This window comes from Squalius cephalus, assembly GCF_949319135.1.
Source record: "Squalius cephalus genome assembly, chromosome: 2".
In the NCBI taxonomy this organism is placed as follows: domain Eukaryota; kingdom Metazoa; phylum Chordata; class Actinopteri; order Cypriniformes; family Leuciscidae; genus Squalius; species Squalius cephalus.
In genome coordinates this window covers 35,326,524-35,349,234 of record NC_137123.1, presented here as the reverse complement: position 1 = coordinate 35,349,234, position 22,711 = coordinate 35,326,524, and the positions used below count along the sequence as shown (strand labels likewise).

The following is a 22,711-nucleotide window of genomic DNA, read 5'->3' as shown; positions in this document are numbered from 1 at the left end:
TGAAGTTAAGGTAAAATTAACATTACATGATTAACATAATATCATATTTCAAAGGAAAGTCAGTTACAACAAAAGAAACATGTCAGGAAAGAAAAAACAGTACACCAAGGAGAAGTTACAGGAGGCAGTTGAGGAAGTAAAGGCAGGGGCAAGTCTAAGAGCAACAGCAAAAAAATTTGGCATTCGCCACACCACTCTTCAGGACTATAAAAAAAAAATATATGTCCACAACCCTCATCCTAATTCGGTCCTGACACCTGGAGAGGAAGAGGCTCTTCTTTCTTTTATATTCTGGATGGCGGACCATGGCTTCCCAGTGACAAGATCCCTTGTCAAGGTGCTGGCTACTGGGATCATTAAGGAGAGTGGCAGAACAGAGACCACCACTGTAAACCTGGAGAAGGGGCCAAGTGATGTGTGGTGGTCGAGGTTTAAGGCCCGCCACCCAGAATTGGCCTCAAGGACGGCAGATTCCCTGGACCGAGCCAGAGTCCATGGCGCCACACCAGAGGCCATTGAAGGTTTCTTCAAACTATACAAGGCCCTTTATGAGAAGCACAGTCTGGAGGACAAGCCACATCTCATCTATAATTGTGATGAGACCGGCTTTGGAGACAAGCCCCGGTCCAGGGAGAAGGTCCTATGCCAGACTGGGAGAAAACACATTTATCAGCAGCAGCAGACGACAAGGGAGCACATCACGGTCCACTGCTGTGTGAATGCAGCCGGGGACAGCATTCCACCCTTTGTCATTTACCCCGGCTGCCTCCCAAGCAACGCCTATAGGCTGGATGGGCCCCCCAACGCCCTCTATGGGATTCAGGAAAAGGGTTACATGGACTCAGAGCTCTTCTTGAAATGGCTCCACCATTTTATCAGGTATGCTCCTGAGGAAAGACCACTAATTTTAATCATGGACCAACACGAAACACATGTTTCCAGGGAAGTAATCATGTTCTGCAGAGAAAACAACGTTGAAATTCTCTGCCTACCTGCCCACACCACACACATACTACAGCCCCTGGATATTGCGGTTTTCAACCCACTGAAGACCGCTTTCTCCACCATGGCGTCCAGGATGGGTCTGGTGCGAGGGGACATCGTTGTGGGGAAGAGGCAGTTTTCAGCTCTCCTAAAACACGTGTACCCGACTGCTGTCTCAACCCAAAATGTCAAGGCTGGATTCCGCAAGGCTGGAATCTTTCCTCTGTCCAGGGCTGCTGTGGACACAACACAGGTAATTTTGACATTAATACAATGATAACTCACCCTCTAGTTACTTGCATTCTTTTCAAGTGTATGTACAGTCATTTGCACTGTGCTAGTCTCTCCCCATCTACCTCATAACTTGCACTATATGTCATAAAACTTAATGTATATACACATTTTTTTATATCCATTTATATACTTTGTTATTTGCACTTCTGGTTAGATGCTAACTGCATTTCATTGGGTATGTACTTGTACACTGCACAGTGACAATAAAGTTGAATCTAATCTAATGAGTTTTACATACGTTTTATTTTCTTAGGTGGTGAGAGTGCTCCCATCTGCAGATGGAAGTGACGCCACACCATCCAGCCCTGCTTCCATTTCATCCGTCGCTCCCACCACACCATCCGTCGCTCCCATCGCTCCCACCACACCATCCGTCGCTCCCATCGCTCCCACCACACCATCCGTCGCTCCCACCACACCATCCGTCGCTCCCACCACACCATCCATCACTCAAACACCTTGCCCCACCTGTAACAATAGAATAGTTCCCAAAAATTACCTGGTGGCAGCAGGCGTAATCCCGGAGAGTCTGGCTAACGTCCTCATAAGTCCAGCCCTGGAGAGGAAGGAGAAGGTGAGGCGCCGCATTCCCTTGCCAGCTCGTGTCATCACCAGCGACGAATATTTCGACCTGCTGGTTGAAAAAGAAACTGAGGAGAAAGAGAAGGAAGAAAAGATGAGAAAGCGGAAGGAAGAGATGGCAAGGAAGAAGGAGGAAAAGAGACAAGCCCAGGAGGCCAAAAGGCAGAAGCAGGCACCCCCTCCGACTGATGACGGAGAACACTGCGCTCTCTGCCGTCGAGTGGTCCCACCAGGCTCAGGAGAGGAGGCCATAGATGAATGGGTCCAGTGTGATCTGTGCCATCTCTGGTTCCACCTGGAGTGTGCAGAAGTGGAGGAAGTGTCAGACACTGACTGGCTCTGCCATAAATGTTGTCTGTCCACATAAAAACACCTCACTCACACTCTCTCTCTCTCTCTCTCTCACACACACACACACACACACACACACACACACACACCACACACTCACTCACACACAAGTAAATAGTGCACACATACAATTAACGTTAATTTCTAGTTATGGTATTTTTTAATCAGTTTATTGTTAAATGTAAATAGTTGTAAACACACACACACACACACACACACACACACACACACACACACACTCACTCACTCACACACACACACACACACACACACACACACGTGTAAATAGTGCACACATACAATTAACGTTAATTTGCTAGTTATGGTATTTTTTAATCAGTTTATTGTTAAATGTAAATAGTTGTAAACACACACACACACCAAAATCATTTATGTTTTGAAGTCACATTGGTTAATCATTAAATATTTTGTATAAGTTCAAATTGTTTGCCCTTCTTTGTCTTCAGAAAGATATGGTAAAGTTATTCACTAACGTTTCACATGCTTATCTCACATTTCGCATGGCCCTCTAGCTTATTAAAGCAGCAAATAACTTAAATTTTAAACAAATAAAAAGGCATTCACCTTTCTTATTCATTGAAATATTGTTTTATTCAGTTAAAATAACTAAATACCTCACAGTTGATCCGTTAAATGTCCATTTTCGTTGAAATGTGCTATGTACGGAACATCATTGTTGCCTGTACGGAACACCGTTAACGCTTATCATCTTCCGTACACGTGCGGGGGAGGTACTTTTCCCCAATTTTCTCAAAAAATATTTGTCCAAAAGACATCAATCAAAGTGTGGACTGTCCAATGGGTATTCCCCCAGAGAATGATCACACAAACATGCTTGTCTGGCTTTCAACAACGGAGGAGTGGTCGTTGGCGTGCGTTTAACACTAGAACGGCCATGGCGGTCATTTTGACCGTTTTGAATTTTATATCTGCAATAACTTTGTTGAAAATATAAATACAATCCTGCTGGTACCTGACTTTTCCTAAAAGTGTCTGTATTTTCATTTAAAATGTTTTTCATATAAATTACACATAAGGCAAAAAAACAAATGAACATATTTACCTATTTCGGCCATAGACGGTCATATTGACCGCACGGAATTTCGCGGTATTATTAGGCTATACCAATATACACAACAATAAAATGTGGTTAAAAATACACTAAACATATTCAACAACAAATCATTTAAATGTAATGATATTCAGAACAGAACAAGAATGAAAAAATAACAATAAACAAGCCAAAATGAAATGCGTTATAAGCGAAAGTGAAAGTAAGCGGCGTTAGGCTCACGTAACTTTCTAATTAGAATCAAAATGTTTCAACATTTGCGATGTATTTGGATGGTAAACTATTTCTTTATTATAGGCTTTGTACTTCACTCACGTTCCAATATCGACGGAAAAAATCATCCTCTTCACATGCGCAAAATGGTACGAATTAGGCTACTGACAAACAGAGCAGTGGAATTTTTATATGTTAGGTTGACTATTTTATTATTATATTTTATTGTGGCTATAATGAACAGGCTGCAATGTCAAGATTGCAATACTGGAATATGGTTTGTGTGTGTGTGTGTGTCGGCGGGCGCGACGCGATCGAACTGTGTAAACAAATATGGGCTACTCCGTCATTTTGTTCAGGACATCTACGGATATTATTTATTTATAAATGTATAATTAAACTTGTTTAAATGTACAGTTTGGTGTTGTTTTGTTTTTTAAAGACATATTAATACAATAAATGCATTAATCTCTCAATTGGGTATTTATCATTAAAGATATAGAGTTTGGAATATAGCGGTCAAAATGACCGCTTGCGGCAGTTCTAGTACCCAGCTAACACAGTACGTTGTGACGACGTCGTCAGTTAGTCGTCATTTGGTCAGCATGACATTACTTTATGACAACGTTGTGAGGACGTCGTGGTAAAGTTCCATTTTTTAGAATCTTGGCTAACGTTCCAGAAACGTTGTGGGCACGTCCTCAAAAGACGTCGCTAGTTTATCCCATGGAGAACGTTGTAGAGACGTCAACTGGTCACCAAATAACTTAATAAAATCTTTGATGAATTAAATAAATGTTCCATATAATATCCAAATGGCATAGTATCACTAGGATAATATTTGTAATGCATTTATTTATATAATTGAAATTATCTGGAAAGTTATCTGGAGACCAGTGGACCACGTCTCTACAACGTTCTCCATGGGATAAACCAGCGACGTCTTTTGAGGACGTGCCCACCACGTTTCTGGAACGTTAGCCAAGATTCTAAAAAATGGAACTTTACCACGACGTCCTCACAACGTTGTCATAACGTTGTATATAATTGTTATTATTGCTATTATTATTATTATTATTAAGGAGGTTGGGTGTTCGTAAAAACAACAATAAAAAAAAAATCTTCAAACTGAACTTCAAACTTGAAGAACTTCAAAATGAGTTTTAAATTCATGAGATTTGTATTTATGTAATGTTACTTCTGTTGATGTTAATTCTAATTTCTAGATGTTTATTTATGTAAATGCTGCGTGACTGACGTGTTTTATGAGCGTGCGGGTTAGCTTTCAAACCGTTTCAAACCTGGAGCGGCGCAGAGTTGCCATGGAAACGGCGCAGCGACATGCCTGATAAGCAGCGAAGCTCCCTCTCTTGCTGTTGTTTTCGATTGCTTTCAGGTGAGTTTAGTCTCTAAAATCACACACATAATATACAAAACTGTTCCTGACACTTTTCTTACGTGGTATTGACACACATCTGTTGAATATTTACTTTATAGAAATGGTTTAAGGCGGGCGTACACGGTGCGAGTTCGGACCAGGATCGTACACTCGGGAGGTCGTGAGATATTGCACACGTTGCGAGTCAGTTTAACTGATAATCGCGTCAATGCAGCTGGTACACGGCACGACTGTCCTGCACGAATTTTATCCCGAGCCGGCAGCAATCACGTGAGCTTTCGCGCTAAACACAGAGACCGTCAATGTTGCATGCAGGCAATTAAAGCTTCAGATAGAAAAAATGACAGAAATGTGTGAGCAAATGATTTGTTGTAAAGCAGAGAACAGTAGCCATTCAACATAAAAACTAGAGAGAGAGAGAATTATTATTTTTATTTAATTATTTTTATTTAATATTATTATTATTATTTTCTGTAGTAGCCTACAATGTTCAAATTAATTTTCTATGCTGTGTTGATGCTTTGGCAATACAATTGTATTTTTGTCATGCCAATAAAGCTTTATTAAATTGAACAGAATTGAATTGAGAGGTGTGTGTGTGTGTGTGTGTGTGTGTGTGTGTGTGTGTGTGTGTGCGCTGTATGGTTGCTGCCACTGAGGTATAGCCCCACGTGGTTGTGTATAATTTGGAAATAGGGGACAGCTGGTGAAAATCGGGCCGACTCCCCGAATTTTTTAAACATGTTTAAAGATGATCGGGAGGTCGGGGAGGTGCTTATAACGTGCTCGGCTCGGCTCGTAATTCCTCTCACACGCTGCGAGCCGCGACCATGCGAGCATCACCGATTCCACTCGATTTCTCCCGAGTGAAAAAAATCATCTGCGAGCTCGTAAAAACAGCAAAAATCGCACCGTGTACGCCCGCCTTTAGTGTCTTCAAAAAAGTCCGTTAGCATCTCAACCGTTTTCAGAAGAGGCACTGCTAACGTAGGCTAACCAACCTAGCTCTTGTTTACAAAAGTTTGGGCTTATAATCACATCTTTGTGTAGATAAGAGGTTATGATAGTTTTGTAAAGGCTTTGCTGGCAGTTCAATGGGTGATTGGAAGTTGACTAATTTATTTAAACTGATATTTAACATAAATGTATGTGCTGTTAATCGATGACGTCACTGAATTTTCAGCATCATTACTCCAGTCTTCAGTGACATGATACATCAGAAATCACTCTAATATGATTTGATGCTCAATACATTTTTCTGATTATTATCTAATATGTTGAAAACAGTTATGCTGTTTCATGTTTTTGTGTACACTACAATTCAAATGTTAGGGGTCAGTAAGATTTTGGAAGACATTAATAGCAAGAATGGATTAAATTGATCAAAAGCGACAGTAAAGACTTTTATAATGTTATAAGATTTAACTTTCAAACTTTTCTTTGAACTTTATATTGATCAAAGAATCCTGAAAAGGGCATCATGGTTTACACAAAAAATCTTAAGCAGCACAACTGTTTTCAACACTGATAATAATCATAAATGTTTCTTGAGCATCAAATCATCATATTAATGATTTCTGAAGGATCATGTGACACTGAAGACTGGAGTAATGATGCTGAAAATTCAGCTTTGATCACAGGTATAAATTAGATTTTAAAATACATTAAAATAGAAAACAGCTATTTTACATTTGAATGATATTCACAATATTACTGTTTTTACTGTATTTTCGAAAAACTGCATTAAAAGCCGTAGATTAGCAACATTAATAAAGTACTCCTCTGTTTTTAGCTACCTTAAGAAGGACGATGAGGTGACAGTGCAGCTCGGGATAAGGAAGAGGAGGAGGAGGAATACGTAAGTTAGACAACAGAGACCATCCTCCTCTCCTTGTCTCAAAAGACCCTGCCCTCCGCTGGTGGGGTAAGAAAGAAACTCTTCCTCTTCTCCCACAGCTCTCCATCATCTCCTTCTGCCTCCTCAACACTGTCTGAAAGAGCGGTTTCCACAGCTGGGACGCAGTCATCATGCTCATTTTCATGAACAAAAAACTCTTTATGTATATTTTGGTGGGTGAAATAATAGGAAAAATGCTAGACATCTATATTGTTCCTTTTACATATCTTTACTCTTTATGAACGATATGTTTTTATTTATTTTTATTTTTTATTTGTCTTCAGAGAAGCTCAAGGACTATAGACTTTGATAATTGTCGCATTGTTCAGGTTTAGCTACTGGTAGTGAAGCAATGAAGCACATCACCACCAGATACCACCTGTAGCAGGTGCCTCATAGGACACTAGAGGAAACAATTGAACCTATTTCTGCAAATAAAATTAATAATAAAGAAAATTTTGAATCTTTTCATTTCTTTTTTTTAAGGTTTTTATTGTTTTTCCGCGAGCAGTTATAGAGAGCAGTATCAATAAGAATAGCAAACACTTTTTTTTCAGTAAAAAGAATAAAACATTTTAATAGTTGGTTACATTATTCATTGATTATGTTTTTTGCTTAATTAATTGATGTTACATTTATGTACTCATTACTTGTTAACATGGTTAAAAAATCGTTAATGTTCAAAATGTATTGGCTTAGTTTGTACAAAGAAACACTGAATAAATGCTGATTAATAAATTAATGCAGTGTGGTTTTGGGGCATTTTCTATTTAGAATTTAATAGGGGTTTGTATTGGTTTCCATTATCTGTATTGATCCCTAAATGTATTAACAGAAAACTACACAATTCCCTATTAGAATTTATAAGGTTTTACAGAGAATGAAATGTTTGAATTTATCAGTTCAATGTGGATTTCAAGGTTACGATCAAGCACATCTTAATTCCCAGGACTAAAGGTGAGAAGTATATTAAAAATAAATGCGGACGTGGTATTTTGGTCGTTAGGAAGTACCTGCCACGTTCCAGCGACGTACCACTATAATGTCGCCACGACGAATACAGGAATCACAAAGTTACGTTGCTGGAACGTTATGTGGCACGTCGCTACGACGAATATGGTCCGGTCCGGTTACGTCTTCACAACGTAACTGTGTTAGCTGGGTAGTTATGGAATTCTGGCACTTCTAGTGTTAAGTGCGAAAAGTGTACGGAACATGGTTAGTGTACGTTAGCTGTTTTAACGTTAGTTCTATTGCACGCATAATCTCGCTCTAATACGTTTTTATCAAGTAGAATAATACAGCATAATTATGCATAGTCTCAGCTATGACTTTTTGCTATTTATTTCAGAGGGAAAAAAATCAACTTTGCAACGAGTGGTTTTACATCAAGTCAGCTCGAGAATTTTCGTGTGAATACATACATCCGGCTATTTTTTTTAAGTGTATCTGAATGGTCCAGAGGTAGAACTTTCGTCTAGCGAGCCAGAGACTGTAGGTTCGAATCCGCTCTCATATAGTTTTTTTTTTTTTCCATCAAAACCAATTATGTTCATTAGTGGTTGTATATCAAGCATGGACACGTTTGTGTGTATTATGTTTTGAGTATCTGGAACTGATTGAAGCGCGCGTCCGAGTGAAGACAGTGTGCGCGAGCCACACGAGCGGCAGCGGCAACGAGCACTTTGATCCCTTGATTTAAAAAACACTTTTCAGCGCTAGATCATCTCTTATTTAAAAAAAAAACGAACGAAATGAATACTCTGCCAGTTAACTGGAGATGTTTTATTTATTTGTAGAATTGGTACATTCGTGCCGCGAGATGTTTTAAAAAGTGGTGGGGACAAAAAAAAAAAAAAAAAAAAAAAAAATTTCCCCCCCAAAAAAAAACAACAAAAAAAAATCAGCAGGATTGCGAGGCCCCCTAGTGGCGCGAGGCCCTGTGCGGTTGCACAGTTCGCACAGCCTATGCGATGGCTCTGTCTCCAGTAGCTGGTCAACCACAATCCGATGTGCTCTATCTCCAGCACTCTGTCCTAGGCGCAAGCCTCGTGAGTTGTATGACACCACTCTAAGCACCATCACTGTTGCTAGTACTAGGCATCAGGTACCCCTGATCCCATTACAGGCACATTCAACACTGATATTGGCACAGCTATAGATTTAGGTTTGCGTGCCTCATAGAATCGCCGCACGAAAGTGCCTTCCGGCCACAGCTCTGGATTATACATTTCATCTACTTCTTTGCACTCTGCGGTTATTTTAAAAGAACTGAACCGACTTTGCACAGCTTCTATCTTTTGGCAGGTTACATTACGCCCAAGTTTATCTTTCATATAGCTAGTCAAAGTCTCAGAGTCCAAATCAGGTGAGAATTTTGTTGCAAATACACTCAACAGTTTGGATTTTATGACTCGGATGTCTCCACCCGTACCAGTTCCAACAATGCCAGCAGTTTTCTGTCCTTTGTGAGGATTCAGGCGAGGTTTGGGGTTTACTGAAGCATTTTCAAGGACCTGTTTCCTGCGGTTGTTGCTCCTCTTGCCCTGGACCAGGTTCCAGGGTGGAGTAGCTGCCATGTCACTCCACTTCACATGAGAGTCTTCCTTTGCAGCACTGGTTAGCCTGCCCAGGCCTAAGGCAGAATTCTCCATCTGGCTTGAATCTCCTTCGCTGGTCTGACCCTCCATGTCATCTTGGGTCTTCTCCCAGGCTTGAGGAGTGGACACTCTCTGAGTCATTGCATGATTGTTGGTTTGGAGAACAGGCCCTCTCCTCAGATTTGTTCTAGGCTGCTCAATAGCACTCAAACGTTGGTTTATGTCCGTAGTGAAAATTTAGACTTCAAAACTTATAAAATTTAGGTTACTGAAAAGTAACAAATAAGCTTTGTCCTTATAACAAATCGTAAAGCTTTGTAGCTAGGATCAACATTTCATTGACTTGTAATATGAGCATTTTAGACAGAAGCAATCAAGGATATATTGGTTTTAATAATTGACCTAATAATACATCGAACTACAATTCACACAGAATATATGTATGTATATTAGGGTGGCCCTTAAATGTACGAAACATTTTTTTTTCCGTTTTTCTGCAGCCTGACCCGCTAGATTTGTTCCATTTATGCTAAAAACACCCCAGAAAAAAAATGGGGCAAAAATATTAATATTTAGAGGTAGCTCAAGCACATCAAAGTTCGCTGTTTTTGTAGGCAATTCTACAAGTCAGCAAAATTCTTCATTCTAAAACATTTAGCATTGAGCATTGTATTCAATACTATACACAGTTTGCAGAATGCATCAAATCACATAGCCTATTACTTGATCACAGTTCAATGTGAGTACTTTATAAATTATTTAACCAAATATATCTTACACAACATACATTTGACTATTGTAAGATAACTGATGATACGCATCTTTTCACATTTAGTCCAGGCAAAGTAACTAATTTTGGAGCCAAAAATAGAACTAATTGTAAAATAATTTTTTGCAGCTTAGATCATTTCTATGAGGTGTCCAGAACAACATACTAAAAGTCCTAAGAAATCCTAGTTGAGGAAATATGTTAAATTCTCATCAATCCGAGATGTGTGCCAAGGGCCAGACAACAATACACCCCAATGGGGTTATTTTTTTCCTTTACTCCTATCAAAATGAAACTTTACACAATGAAAGTACCCATGAAGAGTCAATTTTTTTGTATTACAAGTTTCTTTGAAAATGAATTTGAATATGCAAATGAGCTATACACTAATCGAATATAGGCTACCCAAAATACACCCGCATAGGCTTAATTTTTTCCTTTACTTCTACCACAATAAAACTTTACACAGTGAAAGTATACATGAAAAGTAACATTTTTGTTTTACAAGTTTCTTTGAAAAATCTATTTTAAAAATGCAAATGAGCTCAACACTAGGCCCAACTGACTTATGGCCAAGAAACCATAGTCACAAGTAGAAAAAACAGGGGCCAAATAACTAACACATTCATGTCCATTCAGTAAGTTAACCTATGAATAAACACAATACATTTGAAGTCACTTGCCACACTTACCTGGGTCACTTGCCACAAAAAGACTTATATTGACCTTAAGAATTGATTGCACAATCTTGCCTCCAGTTGCTTTCTAAATTCTTTTTTTTTTTTTTTTTTTTGCGAACAAGCCTTACCTAATGACATTCCCCCACAGATAACATCAGAAGAAAGTCAGAATAGCCATCTTAGTCATTAGTAACGTGGTGAGATTAAATTTTGGGCTGGTAGATTTACAAATGATTGGTATTGTTGGTTACGATTTTACAGGCAGAAGTCATTCTTACCAACTAAACGATTCACTCTCACACAGAAGACAGATGAAAAACCAGATAGACACACTTTCCAGACATTACAGCTCTTTAAAATAATTTTGCCAGACACCAAAACTGCTTCTCTTTTTGTAGTTAGCAATTATTTCAGACCAGGCGTTGATATGCTTCTACCTTCTTCTACCGTTTGTAAAGAAGCTTTGCATTGTTATGAGAAGCTAGCAACAGCAATATCTAGGTTAGTTAAAGAAAAAACAAAAACAAAAAAACTAAAATAAAAGAAAAAAAGAAAAAAAGAAACCTCCCCATGTTGTTGTTACCTGTTGTTACCGACCCTGAAGACTATACCGGTGGGGGTTATACCCCTGGCAGGTACTACCAAGCCAGGCAGTTTTCAGGTTAGAGGCCAGTCTAAAAGCAGCATTGCCCTCACCCATTGGCAGTAGGATGATTGGATGAAGATCGGGTCGATGTATTTGTCATACATATGAATGGTGTTTCTGCCTATATGCAAATTAGGACATATTCAATAAGTGTGGCACTCATGTGCATATTCAAATTAATTTCAAAAGAAACTTGTAATACAAATAAAGTTACTTTTCATTTATACTTTACTATGTAAAGTTTTATTGTGGTAGGAGTAAAGGAAAAAATTAAGCCTATTTGGGTGTATTTTGGGCATATTCGATTAGTGTATAGCTCATTTGCATATTAAAATACATTTTCAAAGAAACTTGTAATACAAAAAAAAAAACTTTTCGTGGGTACTTTCATTGTGTAAAGTTTAATTTTGATAGGAGTAAAGGAAAAAATAGCCCCATTGGGGTGTATTGTTGCCTGGCCTTATTGGCACACATCTCGGATTGATGAGAATTTAACATATTTCCTCAACTAGGATTTCTTAGGACTTTTAGTATGTTGTTCTGGACACCTCATAGAAATGATCTAAGCTGCAAAAAAGTATTTTACAGTTAGTCTGTCGTAAAACACTACTTTGCCTGGACTAAGTTTGCACAGTTCAAAGTCAATAGTTCAGAGTTTCTTAACACCACGCATTTCTGTGAAAGTGGCTTCGTTAGCCCATCGTTAACACAATTTATGCTTCTGCAAGAAATGCATAGAATATATTTTGTGCAAAATAGGTGTAAATTCAGAATTGCCATTAAATAAGAAAGTATGTAATTTAAATAGTTTAGATAAAATTAGGCAAGTGGTAATTATCACAAATTGAGCATAATAACTGATTTTCTGATACAAAATTTCAACGTCATCGAGCCACCTCTAAATATTGTTCAAATGAGCTCATATTTTGTCTGAATTATTTTTTCATGTATTGGAACAACTTGAGGGGGTCAGACAATTATAAATCAAAACTTGAAAAATAAGGGCCACCTTAATGTATATACAGAACACGTAAACAAATACAAGACTAAAACGAATAACAGATTAGAGAGAGAGGATGAAAGGGTGAGAGAGGATGAGCGAGCGAAAGTGAAAGCAAAATGTGCGATCAGAGAGAGATCACAGTATGGCAAAAATCACAGACAAGGTAACCTTTGAGAGAGACAACAAGGAATCAGATTACATTAAAAGTTCAATAAACTTATCTTTTGCAAAAATGGTTCTCTTTGTTGCTAAAGCACGCAGAGTCATGCGTGTGGTTGCAAGAGACTGTTGGTGAATGTTCTTAAACTAAAACCCTTTTGATTCAAGACTACACATTAGAAAACCACACCTCTATTATAAAGCAGAAACTAATCACTCATGCATATAGGAATGTACATACATTAAAAGGATATTTCTATCCTAAGTTACATACAAAGTGTAGCAGCCCGGTTGAATAAAAGAAATTTGCTCTCTCACTGATGTTGTTGGTTTATTGTCCGTAATGCCTTCACAATGCCATCACAACACCTTCACAACACCGTAAGAGCTAAAACAGATGAATTAACATTATTGGAATTTGTAAATAATTCACATACATAAATGAAACAAAACAGTGGTCAATATAGCAACAAAATTACGAAATTAGTACTAAAATTTACCATAAACAACTTAAATTACTCATAAATCAAACAAACACATATAAAAACAATATTAAAGCCAATATATGCTATGTAACATTATACAAATGGATAAATATACATGATGTATACCTTTGTACTCCCTTCCAACCAGGTGCTAAACAACAGACACAAAAACAAAAATAAAATAAAATAAAATAGCGACTAGATGCCTAAATTCACTTAAAGGTGACCTTAAAACTAGAATTCAAATCCGTGAATCCGTGACCGCATGGTTCCGTGTCTCTGTCTGTCAGCCATCTGTATGCGCGGCGCGCTCTCTGTGCGCAAGCGATCTGTTCGCCTTTCCGGCAAGCCGCCTTTCAAAATAAAAGTCTCTATAGGTTAAATAACTAAGAGTGCAAAGTAAAGTTCCAAAATATAATAAACACAATATTACAAATATTAAACTAATATTAAGAAATATAGTTATTATGATAATATCAGAATAATATATTAATACCCAAAACTAAATCAAATAACTGAGGGTTATTTACACTCCCACCAAATCATGAGTGACTACAGATTTCAAACTTTAATCATGAATGATTTCTAAAATAAATTTCCCATGTTTAAGGCTAGATGTAAAAGAAAAATTTAAACATATTGTACTATGAACTGCATAAATCAAAGGATATGTCAGGAAGTTCAGGCTGCCTCTAGCAGCAGGACCAGCTTCTGCACTGGGCGATCAACTATTGAAGGTTTGTTCAGACGTTTACCATCCTTCCCCAGTTTTCTGTCTCCAAAACGTATCTTCACTCTTCTTACCAAACCATCCTTGCCAACTACAGTCTCAATAACTTCTGCCAAGCGCCACTCATTCCTGGGCAGATCGTCTGCCTTCTCCAAGACTATATCTCCAACTTGCATGTTCCTTCTTGGTGTAAGCCAGCATTGTCTGGTTGCAATGTTAGACACATACTCCTTCTGCCAACGGCCCCAAAATTGTTCCGCTAAGTATTGGACATGGCGCCATCTCTTGCGAGCATATACGTCTTCTCTAACAAATTTGCCAGGGGGTGGTAGAGCTTGGGTAGTTTTCAAAGTGAGCAGGTGATTTGGGGTAAGGGGTTCAGGACTTTTAGGATCATTCAGATTGTCTACCGTGAGCGGTCGGCTATTTACAATGGCCATAGCCTCATAGAAGAAGGTCCGAAGGGAAGAATCATCAAGCCTTCCAGAAGATAAGGACAGAGTGGCATGAAGAACACTTCTCACAGTTCTAATCTGTCTCTCCCAAACTCCTCCTGTGTGACTTGAATGGGGTGCGTTGAAGACAAAGTCACATTGTTTTTCTGCTAAGAACGCTACCAGATGATTGGTGTCAATCTCTTTCATGGCCTTAGCAAACTCATTCTTAGCTCCAATGAAATTACTGCCTTGGTCACACCTTATTTGACGAACTGCACCTCTGATAGCGATGAAACAACGCAGGCCGTTAATAAAGGCGTCCGTGGACATGTCATCCAGCATCTCAACATGGACGGCTCTGCAACAGAAACAGGTAAAGAGAAGTCCATACCTCTTGTATGATTTACGGCCTTGTCTGGTGATGAATGGACCAAAAACATCCATTCCGCAGTAAGTGAATGGAGGGGATGGATCTATACGCTCTGAGGGCAGGTTGGCCATTTTTTGCTCTTCTGTGGGTCTGCGAAGCTTACGACATCTCACACACCGACGTACAAAGGAGGCTACAGTCCTGTTTACTCCTGTTATCCAAAATCCTCTTGATCTGATCTCATTTATAGTTAAGCCTTTTCCTTGATGTTCCGTTTTTTCATGACAATCAGCGATCAGAAGTTTTGTAAGATGGTGTTCTTTTGGAATTATTACTGGATATTTAACGGAGTTAGGGACAGAAGAATTACAAAGCCGTCCTCCCACCTTGAGCAATCCGTCATGGTCGACAAAGGCGTCTAGATTGCATAGCCTGTTGTTGCGTGGGAGTTGCTTGCCCTTACAGAGTAAGGCTATCTCTTCTGCATACATCTGACTCTGTAAGTCTTTGATGATGATGCACTTAGCATCCTCACGTTCAGCCACTGAACTGTGGTCACTAGACTTGTCCTTCCTGACTCTACGAAGTAGACGTGCAACTGCTTGGATGACTTTAGACCATGAGGAGAACTTTGTGAGACGGTTAGATAAGCAAGAATACTGTACCGTTTGCGTGTTCAGTGACTGAGCCTACTTGACCTCTGGGTCTCCAATTGGAAGTTGTGTGTTAACATCCAGAGGGGGAGCCATTTGCTTTTCCCACAAGACATTTGGTCCTCTGAACCAGCTGGAAGTGACAAGATCATTGACACTCATACCTCGTGATGCATAGTCAGCTGGATTTTCATCTGAGGGAATGTATCGCCACTGTTGAGGAGTTGTACTGTGATGGATTCTCTGAACTCGATTTGCGACGAACGTGTGGAAGCGGCGAGCTTCGTTGTTTATATAGCCTAGCACCACTTGAGAGTCAGTCCAGAAATATGCCTCTGCATCTGCAAGGTTAATTTCTTCCTTTAACATATCATTCACTGCAACTGACACAACCGCAGCGGTCAACTCTAACCGAGGGATTGTTGTGACCTTAAGTGGGGCTACTCTAGATTTTGCCATGAGCAAAGCACAATGGACATCACCTTGTTCGTTCTCGAGCCTAAGGTATGAGCACTGGCCATATCCTCTTGTGCTGGCATCCGAGAAGTGATGAATTTCTCTCTTTGTGATTCTCTGAAATCCAGCAGGCACAATACAACGAGGCACCTTGATCTTCTCTAAGTTTTCAAGATCGGCCTTCCAATGCTCCCACCTTGGTCGCAAACTATCAGGTAAAGGATCATCCCAGCCCACGCCATTTCTGCACATTTCTTGCAGAACAGCCTTTCCTCTGAGCAAGAATGGTGCAAGAAACCCTAGGGGGTCGAACAATGAGGCCACTATCGACAGTATGCCTCTACGGGTTGCTGGCTGGTCCCTTAGGTTGACACGGAATCTGAAGTTATCATGTTCCAGTTGCCAATAAATGCCCAAGGCTCTTTCCAAAGGCTGGTCAGTGAGGGACAGATCGACAGCTGTAACATCCACAGCACACTCAGAGGGTGGTATGCTCTCCAAAACTGCCTTGTTGTTGGACACAAATTTATGCAATCTTAAACCTCCTAGTGCGCAAACCTGGCGAGCTTCTCGTGCCGACTGGATGGCCTTCTCTACACATTCAACACTGGAGACTCCATCATCCATGTAGAAATCTCGCATAATGAATTGTGAACCTAGGGGGTACAGATGTTCACCTTCTCTTGCAAGATGTTTCAGTCCGTAATTAGCGCATCCAGGGGACGATGAGGCACCAAATAGATGTACTCTCATGCGGAATGTTTGAGGCTGTGAGTCGAAATCTCCATTTTTCCACCATAGAAATCGTAAGTAATCTCGATCTGCTTCGTCAACATGGAACTGGTGAAACATCCTCTCTATATCACACATCAAGGCCACTGGACACCGTCTGAACCGCAAAAGAATGCCAGTCAGGCTGTTCATCAGTTCAGGGCCTGTAAGTAGATGATCGTTCAAGCTGGACCCCTTGTATCTGGCAGAGCAGTCGAAGACTACGCGTAATTTCCCTGGCTTCTTCGAGTGATACACCCCGTGATGAGGGATGTACCATTTTTCTCCTTTCTTTCCTTTATCAATGACTCTCTCTGCATCACCATTCTCTATTATGTCTTCCATGAACTTCACATAATGCTCTCTGTATTCCTGGTCCTTAATTAATCTCCGCTTTAGATGTTGAAGTCTCATGACAGCAAGAGGCTCATTATCTGGAAGATAGGGTCTCTTCTTGAATGGAAGGGGCATTTCCAAATGGCTGTCTTCATTCATTTTGATGTTTTCTTCCAGTTTATTCAAGAACATAATGTCCTCTTGAGACACCACTCTTGAGTTTTCTTTAGTATCCTTGAAATCTGACTCCAGCACTTTGATAACATCAGCTGGCGTTACAGAAGGAATCTCCTTAATAGATACTCTGTGACACATGCTAACACCGCTTTGTGACTCATAATGTGTCAAGGAAGGACCCACGATGCTCCATCCGAGATCCGTGCGAACAGCATATGGCTCATTGTCAGCTCCAAGAATCACTTCTCTGGGTGCTAAAGCTCTGGGACAATTATATCCTAATAATAGACCAACCTCACAGTCTTGAAGCAGGGGAATTCTGTCTGCCAGAGGAGCAAGATGTTTCCAACACCTGGCAGTCTCACAGGTAGGAATGTGAGCACGATCCACAGGGATACATTCCTTAGTGTATGCAGGGGGAAGTTCTAGAATTACCGTAGAATTAAAACCTCTGACTCGAAGACCGGAAACTCTTTCACTTGATATCAACGAATCTCTTCCAACCATGGTAGTGAGCCTAAGTGTCACTGGGCATGATTCAACCTTTAGACTTTGACTTACTGCATATTCGACGAAGACAGTGTCGCTTTGTGTGTCTAACAGAGCATAGACGAGTTTCTCCGAGGCTGGGTCATTTTGTGAGGACAACCACACTGGCACAATCATTGAGGTGTTAGCAGATGTGCATCCAGATTCTACACTTAAAGACGTCGTCACAACCCTTTCGTGTGTGTTCTCTTGGCTTTGGACAGGGGAGGACCTCACCCTTCTTTCGAAGCTGTCATCGTGTAAGCAGGTAGGATGTCTTCCCTTGCAGGTATCACAGCTATGTCTGGAACGACAGTCTCTGGCACTGTGACCGAGCTTCAAACATCCGTAGCACAGCTTAGTATCCTTTATGAACGGTCTCCGCTCTTCAAGAGACTTTGCAGAGAATTTAGAGCAATCATGAATTTGATGTTCACCGTTTCGACAGAACAGACATGGTTTAGAGACTTTACTAGTGTGCTTCGGATTCTCATGTTGTGTGATTATCTTTGTGTGGAAGACATTAGCTTTGTTCTTACTAACCTTGAAGTTATGTTTATCCTTATTAGCTTCAGAAGTGTGAAGAGCATAGAAGGAAGTGACTGGGTTGCAGGCTACCTCGGCCTCAACTGACATGAAGTTAGCGAAATCATGGAAAGGTGGGAAATCTTGAGTCTCACTCAGTGTTTGTGTAGCTTGACGATTCCAGCGGGCAGCCGCCCAATCAGGAAGTTTACTGACGAGTTTTCTGTTTTCCTCACAATCATTCAGTATTTCCAGTCCCTTAACATGAGGCATAGCATCTTTACATGCATTCAGGAAATCTGAGAAACTTCTGAGTCCTTCAGCATCCTTGGGCTGTATTCTGGGCCAGCATGCGAGTTTCTCTCGAAATGCTCTTTGTACAATGAACGGCTGTCCATAGCGATCCTGAAGTCTTTTCCATGCATCCTTGTAAGCTTCCTCATCATTTCTGTAAAAAATCCCTTCTAGAGTTTTCCGAGCGGAACCAGTAACATACTTCTTCAAGTAGTATAACTTGTCTGCTGAGGAGATATGTCTTTTGTCGATGAGCGATTGAAAAGAAGCCTTCCATTCAATAAAGTGAATGGGGTCACCACTGAAGACTGTAGGCTCTGGCATAGGAAGTCGGTTCAGCGTTATACTGTCTTGAACAGCCTGTGCAAGGTAAGACACATCAGCATTGAGAGTTGGCGATGATGTTTTTTCATTGAGTGTTGGCTTAATTGAGGATGAATACACAGGTTCTTGTGTAGGAATGCTTACAGATTGCTGCAGGTCGTGATTTTGATTAGCAGAGGAAATTATTTCTTCTTTGTCATACACTTCTAGTCTGGCTCTAGCTGCTCTTACCTCCTTTACCGCGTGTAATCTTTCAAACTCTCTCCTCTGAGCATCAAGTTCTCTTCTTTGCCTTTCTTCTAGAAGTTGTATTCTTTCCTTTTGTTCCTTTTCCTCCAATAGTGTTGCATATTCTGCTTCCTTGGCTGCAAGCTCTGCTTCTGCCTCTATTCGTTTAGCCATCAGTATGGAATTCAGTGAAGGTTGACTTATGGGTGTACTTGACTTGGAGCTGATACGTGAGACCGTAGAACCATAGACGGAGCGAGCATAATCTCGATCAAGCAATTCACGAAGACGTCCTTTTACTCTTTCACCGTCTAGGTCTCCATCAACACCTGAGATCCTCTCATAAGCAATCTTTACTATATCCTTTGTCACAGCGTCACAAGCATCAATCCGTCTTCTTGTATCAGTAGGAGGAGTAACATAACTTCGAACTCTCATGTATGCGTTCATTACATTGTCTCTTTCATTTTCCAATGTGTCTATAAGTGTTGCAAGCTGACTCTCAGGAATGTCCGTTTTCAGCTGCCCTCTTGCCTTTCGAGCCTCAGCTTTCCATTGCTCATATGCGTGCATGAGCCTTCTCTCTGCCTTTTGTGACTCCTCTCTTTGATACGCGAGCATCTTTTCTGTTGGAATTCATGCACGGCCAGAGCGACGTACTTCATCTGTTTTTACACCATCAGAATGATCATCTATCTCATCTTCAGAATCTCTGCTTTGAGAAGGTAGGATTTTTAAAGCTTCCATTTCTTTCACAGGAGTGCACGATTTGGAACCTTGGTCTGTCATCATTTACATCAGCAAATGGAATCAATAGGAAAAGCTCTTACTGTAGCAGCCCGGTTGAATAAAAGAAATTTGCTCTCTCACTGATGTTGTTGGTTTATTGTCCGTAATGCCTTCACAATGCCATCACAACACCTTCACAACACCGTAAGAGCTAAAACAGATGAATTAACATTACTGGAATTTGTAAATAATTCACATACATAAATGAAACAAAACAGTGGTCAATATAGCAACAAAATTACGAAATTAGTACTAAAATTTACCATAAACAACTTAAATTACTCATAAATCAAACAAACACATATAAAAACAATATTAAAGCCAATATATGCTATGTAACATTATACAAATGGATAAATATACATGATGTATACCTTTGTACTCCCTTCCAACCAGGTGCTAAACAACAGACACAAAAACAAAAATAAAATAAAATAAAATAGCGACTAGATGCCTAAATTCACTTAAAGGTGACCTTAAAACTAGAATTCAAATCCGTGAATCCGTGACCGCATGGTTCCGTGTCTCTGTCTGTCAGCCATCTGTATGCGCGGCGCGCTCTCTGTGCGCAAGCGATCTGTTCGCCTTTCCGGCAAGCCGCCTTTCAAAATAAAAGTCTCTATAGGTTAAATAACTAAGAGTGCAAAGTAAAGTTCCAAAATATAATAAACACAATATTACAAATATTAAACTAATATTAAGAAATATAGTTATTATGATAATATCAGAATAATATATTAATACCCAAAACTAAATCAAATAACTGAGGGTTATTTACACAAAGGACGTTTGTGTGTGTGTGTGTGTGTGTGTGTGTGTGTGTGTGTGTGTGTGTGTGTGTTTGTAATGTCTGTTAACACTCCGGGGTGTCATAAATGTCGGGAGAGGCCATTTGTTGCAGACTAGCTGGAGCCGACGTATGATTTGTATTTTAAGTTCAGAGGCTAAAAGCTTTAGTAAGCTTAGCAAAGAATGTGTTTGGAAGAAATGTGCTTAGAAAACACAGAGAGTCCAAATTTGTTAATTCAGACCAAACGAACAAATGATTCAATAGCCCAGTCGTTACAGTATATCTCAAAAAATGTAATTAAATAAAAGTTGCTATAAAGGTGGTAGCGATTCATTACCGAACTCTTACTGTCACAGCTGGCAAAGTCGCGCTAGCTATCTAGCAAGCAGGCAATGCTAGAAAATTGGTTGAAACAACCAAGATAAAATATAAATAATTATGCTGTGCATATACAAATGAAGACCAGTATAAGCATCGCAAAGGGCCTCTGATACAATATAGACAGTTGACAATTCAAAAGAGGTCGATATTTCAGCAACTTACCTCTGGAACAACTCGACGCGCAGCAATGTAAGTGAATGGGGTCCAACGCCCAAATGACAGTGTTTGGAACTAATCCGATCTTCAAATCCCGGAAGTAGGCAGTTAAAAGCGCCGCCATTTTTTACAACGGAGGTCTATGGGAGTGTCGCAACTCTTTCTCTCTATGGCTCTACCTTCAGTAAGCTACGATCTTTTCTTTCTGTCAGGCAGAATAAGAGTCAGTACGAGTGCGGCACTGACAAATGCACTTTAATAAAAAAACAACACTCACTGTTAAAGCTAGGGTAGGTAGGATTTTTCTAAAAAAAAAAACATTCCAAATTTGTTTAAACTGCCTTTATATACCAATACATAATTAAAATGTAAGTACTCTGAAAAAGAAAGTATAAAAATCGAGTGTCTGTAGACCTCTCACGACTGTTGTAAACACAGCTCATTATTTCCATTCACTCCACCCCCTCCCTTCTGGGCTCCTTCTAAAGCCACGCCCCCAAAACACATGAACGCGCGACGCCAAACGCTCAGGCTCAGCTGGAAGACGCATTTATTTACCTGAGACGAGTGGAGAGGAAGGAGCGCAGTGCATGCAGTGACATCATGTCAGAATCACATGTAATAAAATACCTAACTTTATCACTATGAATATAAACAAATATGATGGCTTTTAGTACTCACTATCAAGCTAGCATATCGATACTGGTAAAGTTTAAAATATATTTTGTTTGATTCGGTAACGAGCTATATTTAGGCTATAGGTAACGAGCTATATTTATAAGGCAAAGCTAGGTTGCATTGATACACGTTTTTCCATTACCATCAGTTAAACTGTGATGAAGGTGAATTTCGTGTAAGAGTCATAACATATACAGTGTTTTGCATGTAAGAGTTTCCATGATGAAAACATTGTTGACTCTGATGAGTACTAACGTTATACACTCCGTTGACAAGTACCGCATCGTCGGTTCGAGGACAGGTCCACTCCGGGGTCGAGGGCGAAGCAGAGGAGGTCGTTCAAGAGTGCGGGCAGGGTCCGAGGAAGTAGTTTAGCAAAGTAGCAAAGCTGGCATTGGTACTTTCTGCTGCATTTTCTCAGCCATTGTGCCGCAAACTCCTGCTTACTCGGTGTAGTGAGCTGAATATTTCCGGGAACGGTGACATGTGATGAGTGCACGCAGGGCTGTGCACGCAGTGGTGCTCGGGCACGAGACATGAAGGCATCTGATTGGTTCTTTACATTCGCACCGAATGGCAGTGATTGGTCAGAGTTTTTACTGTCCTACAGCTGCTACAGAGGTCAGATTTTTTTCATTCCTTTTTCTGAACACATAATGTATTGACTACTATCAGAATGGAAGGACCATTTCACCCAGTATAAAAAAAAAATGTTTCTGAACAGGATTACCTACCCTACCTTTAACTACGCACAATATTTGAAACAGAAATATGTTGCTGGTCACGTAATGTGTGCTGCTGCGACTTGAAAGCGACCCCAATAATGTGAGCCACAGTATATGACAGATTATTTTAGCATGATGTATTTCCCGTTGATAAATACAGTGCAAATAGTTCCGTCTCTTTGGATAAAAGGGAAGTGGAAATAAAAAT

General features: G+C 40.0%; 1 protein-coding gene across 1 annotated transcript; it reads right to left on the bottom strand.

Moving 5' to 3' along the window:
* Nucleotides 1–608: 608 nt before the first annotated feature.
* Nucleotides 609–1,623, bottom strand: LOC307154609 (uncharacterized protein). The gene is made up of 3 exons (XM_079864610.1): nt 1,517–1,623; nt 993–1,220; nt 609–887 (listed from the first exon to the last, which is right to left on the bottom strand). The coding sequence occupies exons 1-3, from the start codon at nt 1,617–1,619 to the stop codon at nt 832–834; spliced, it is 387 nt and encodes a 128-aa protein (XP_079720736.1). The 5' UTR covers nt 1,620–1,623; the 3' UTR covers nt 609–831.
* Between the last annotated feature and the right edge of the window lie 21,088 nt (nt 1,624–22,711).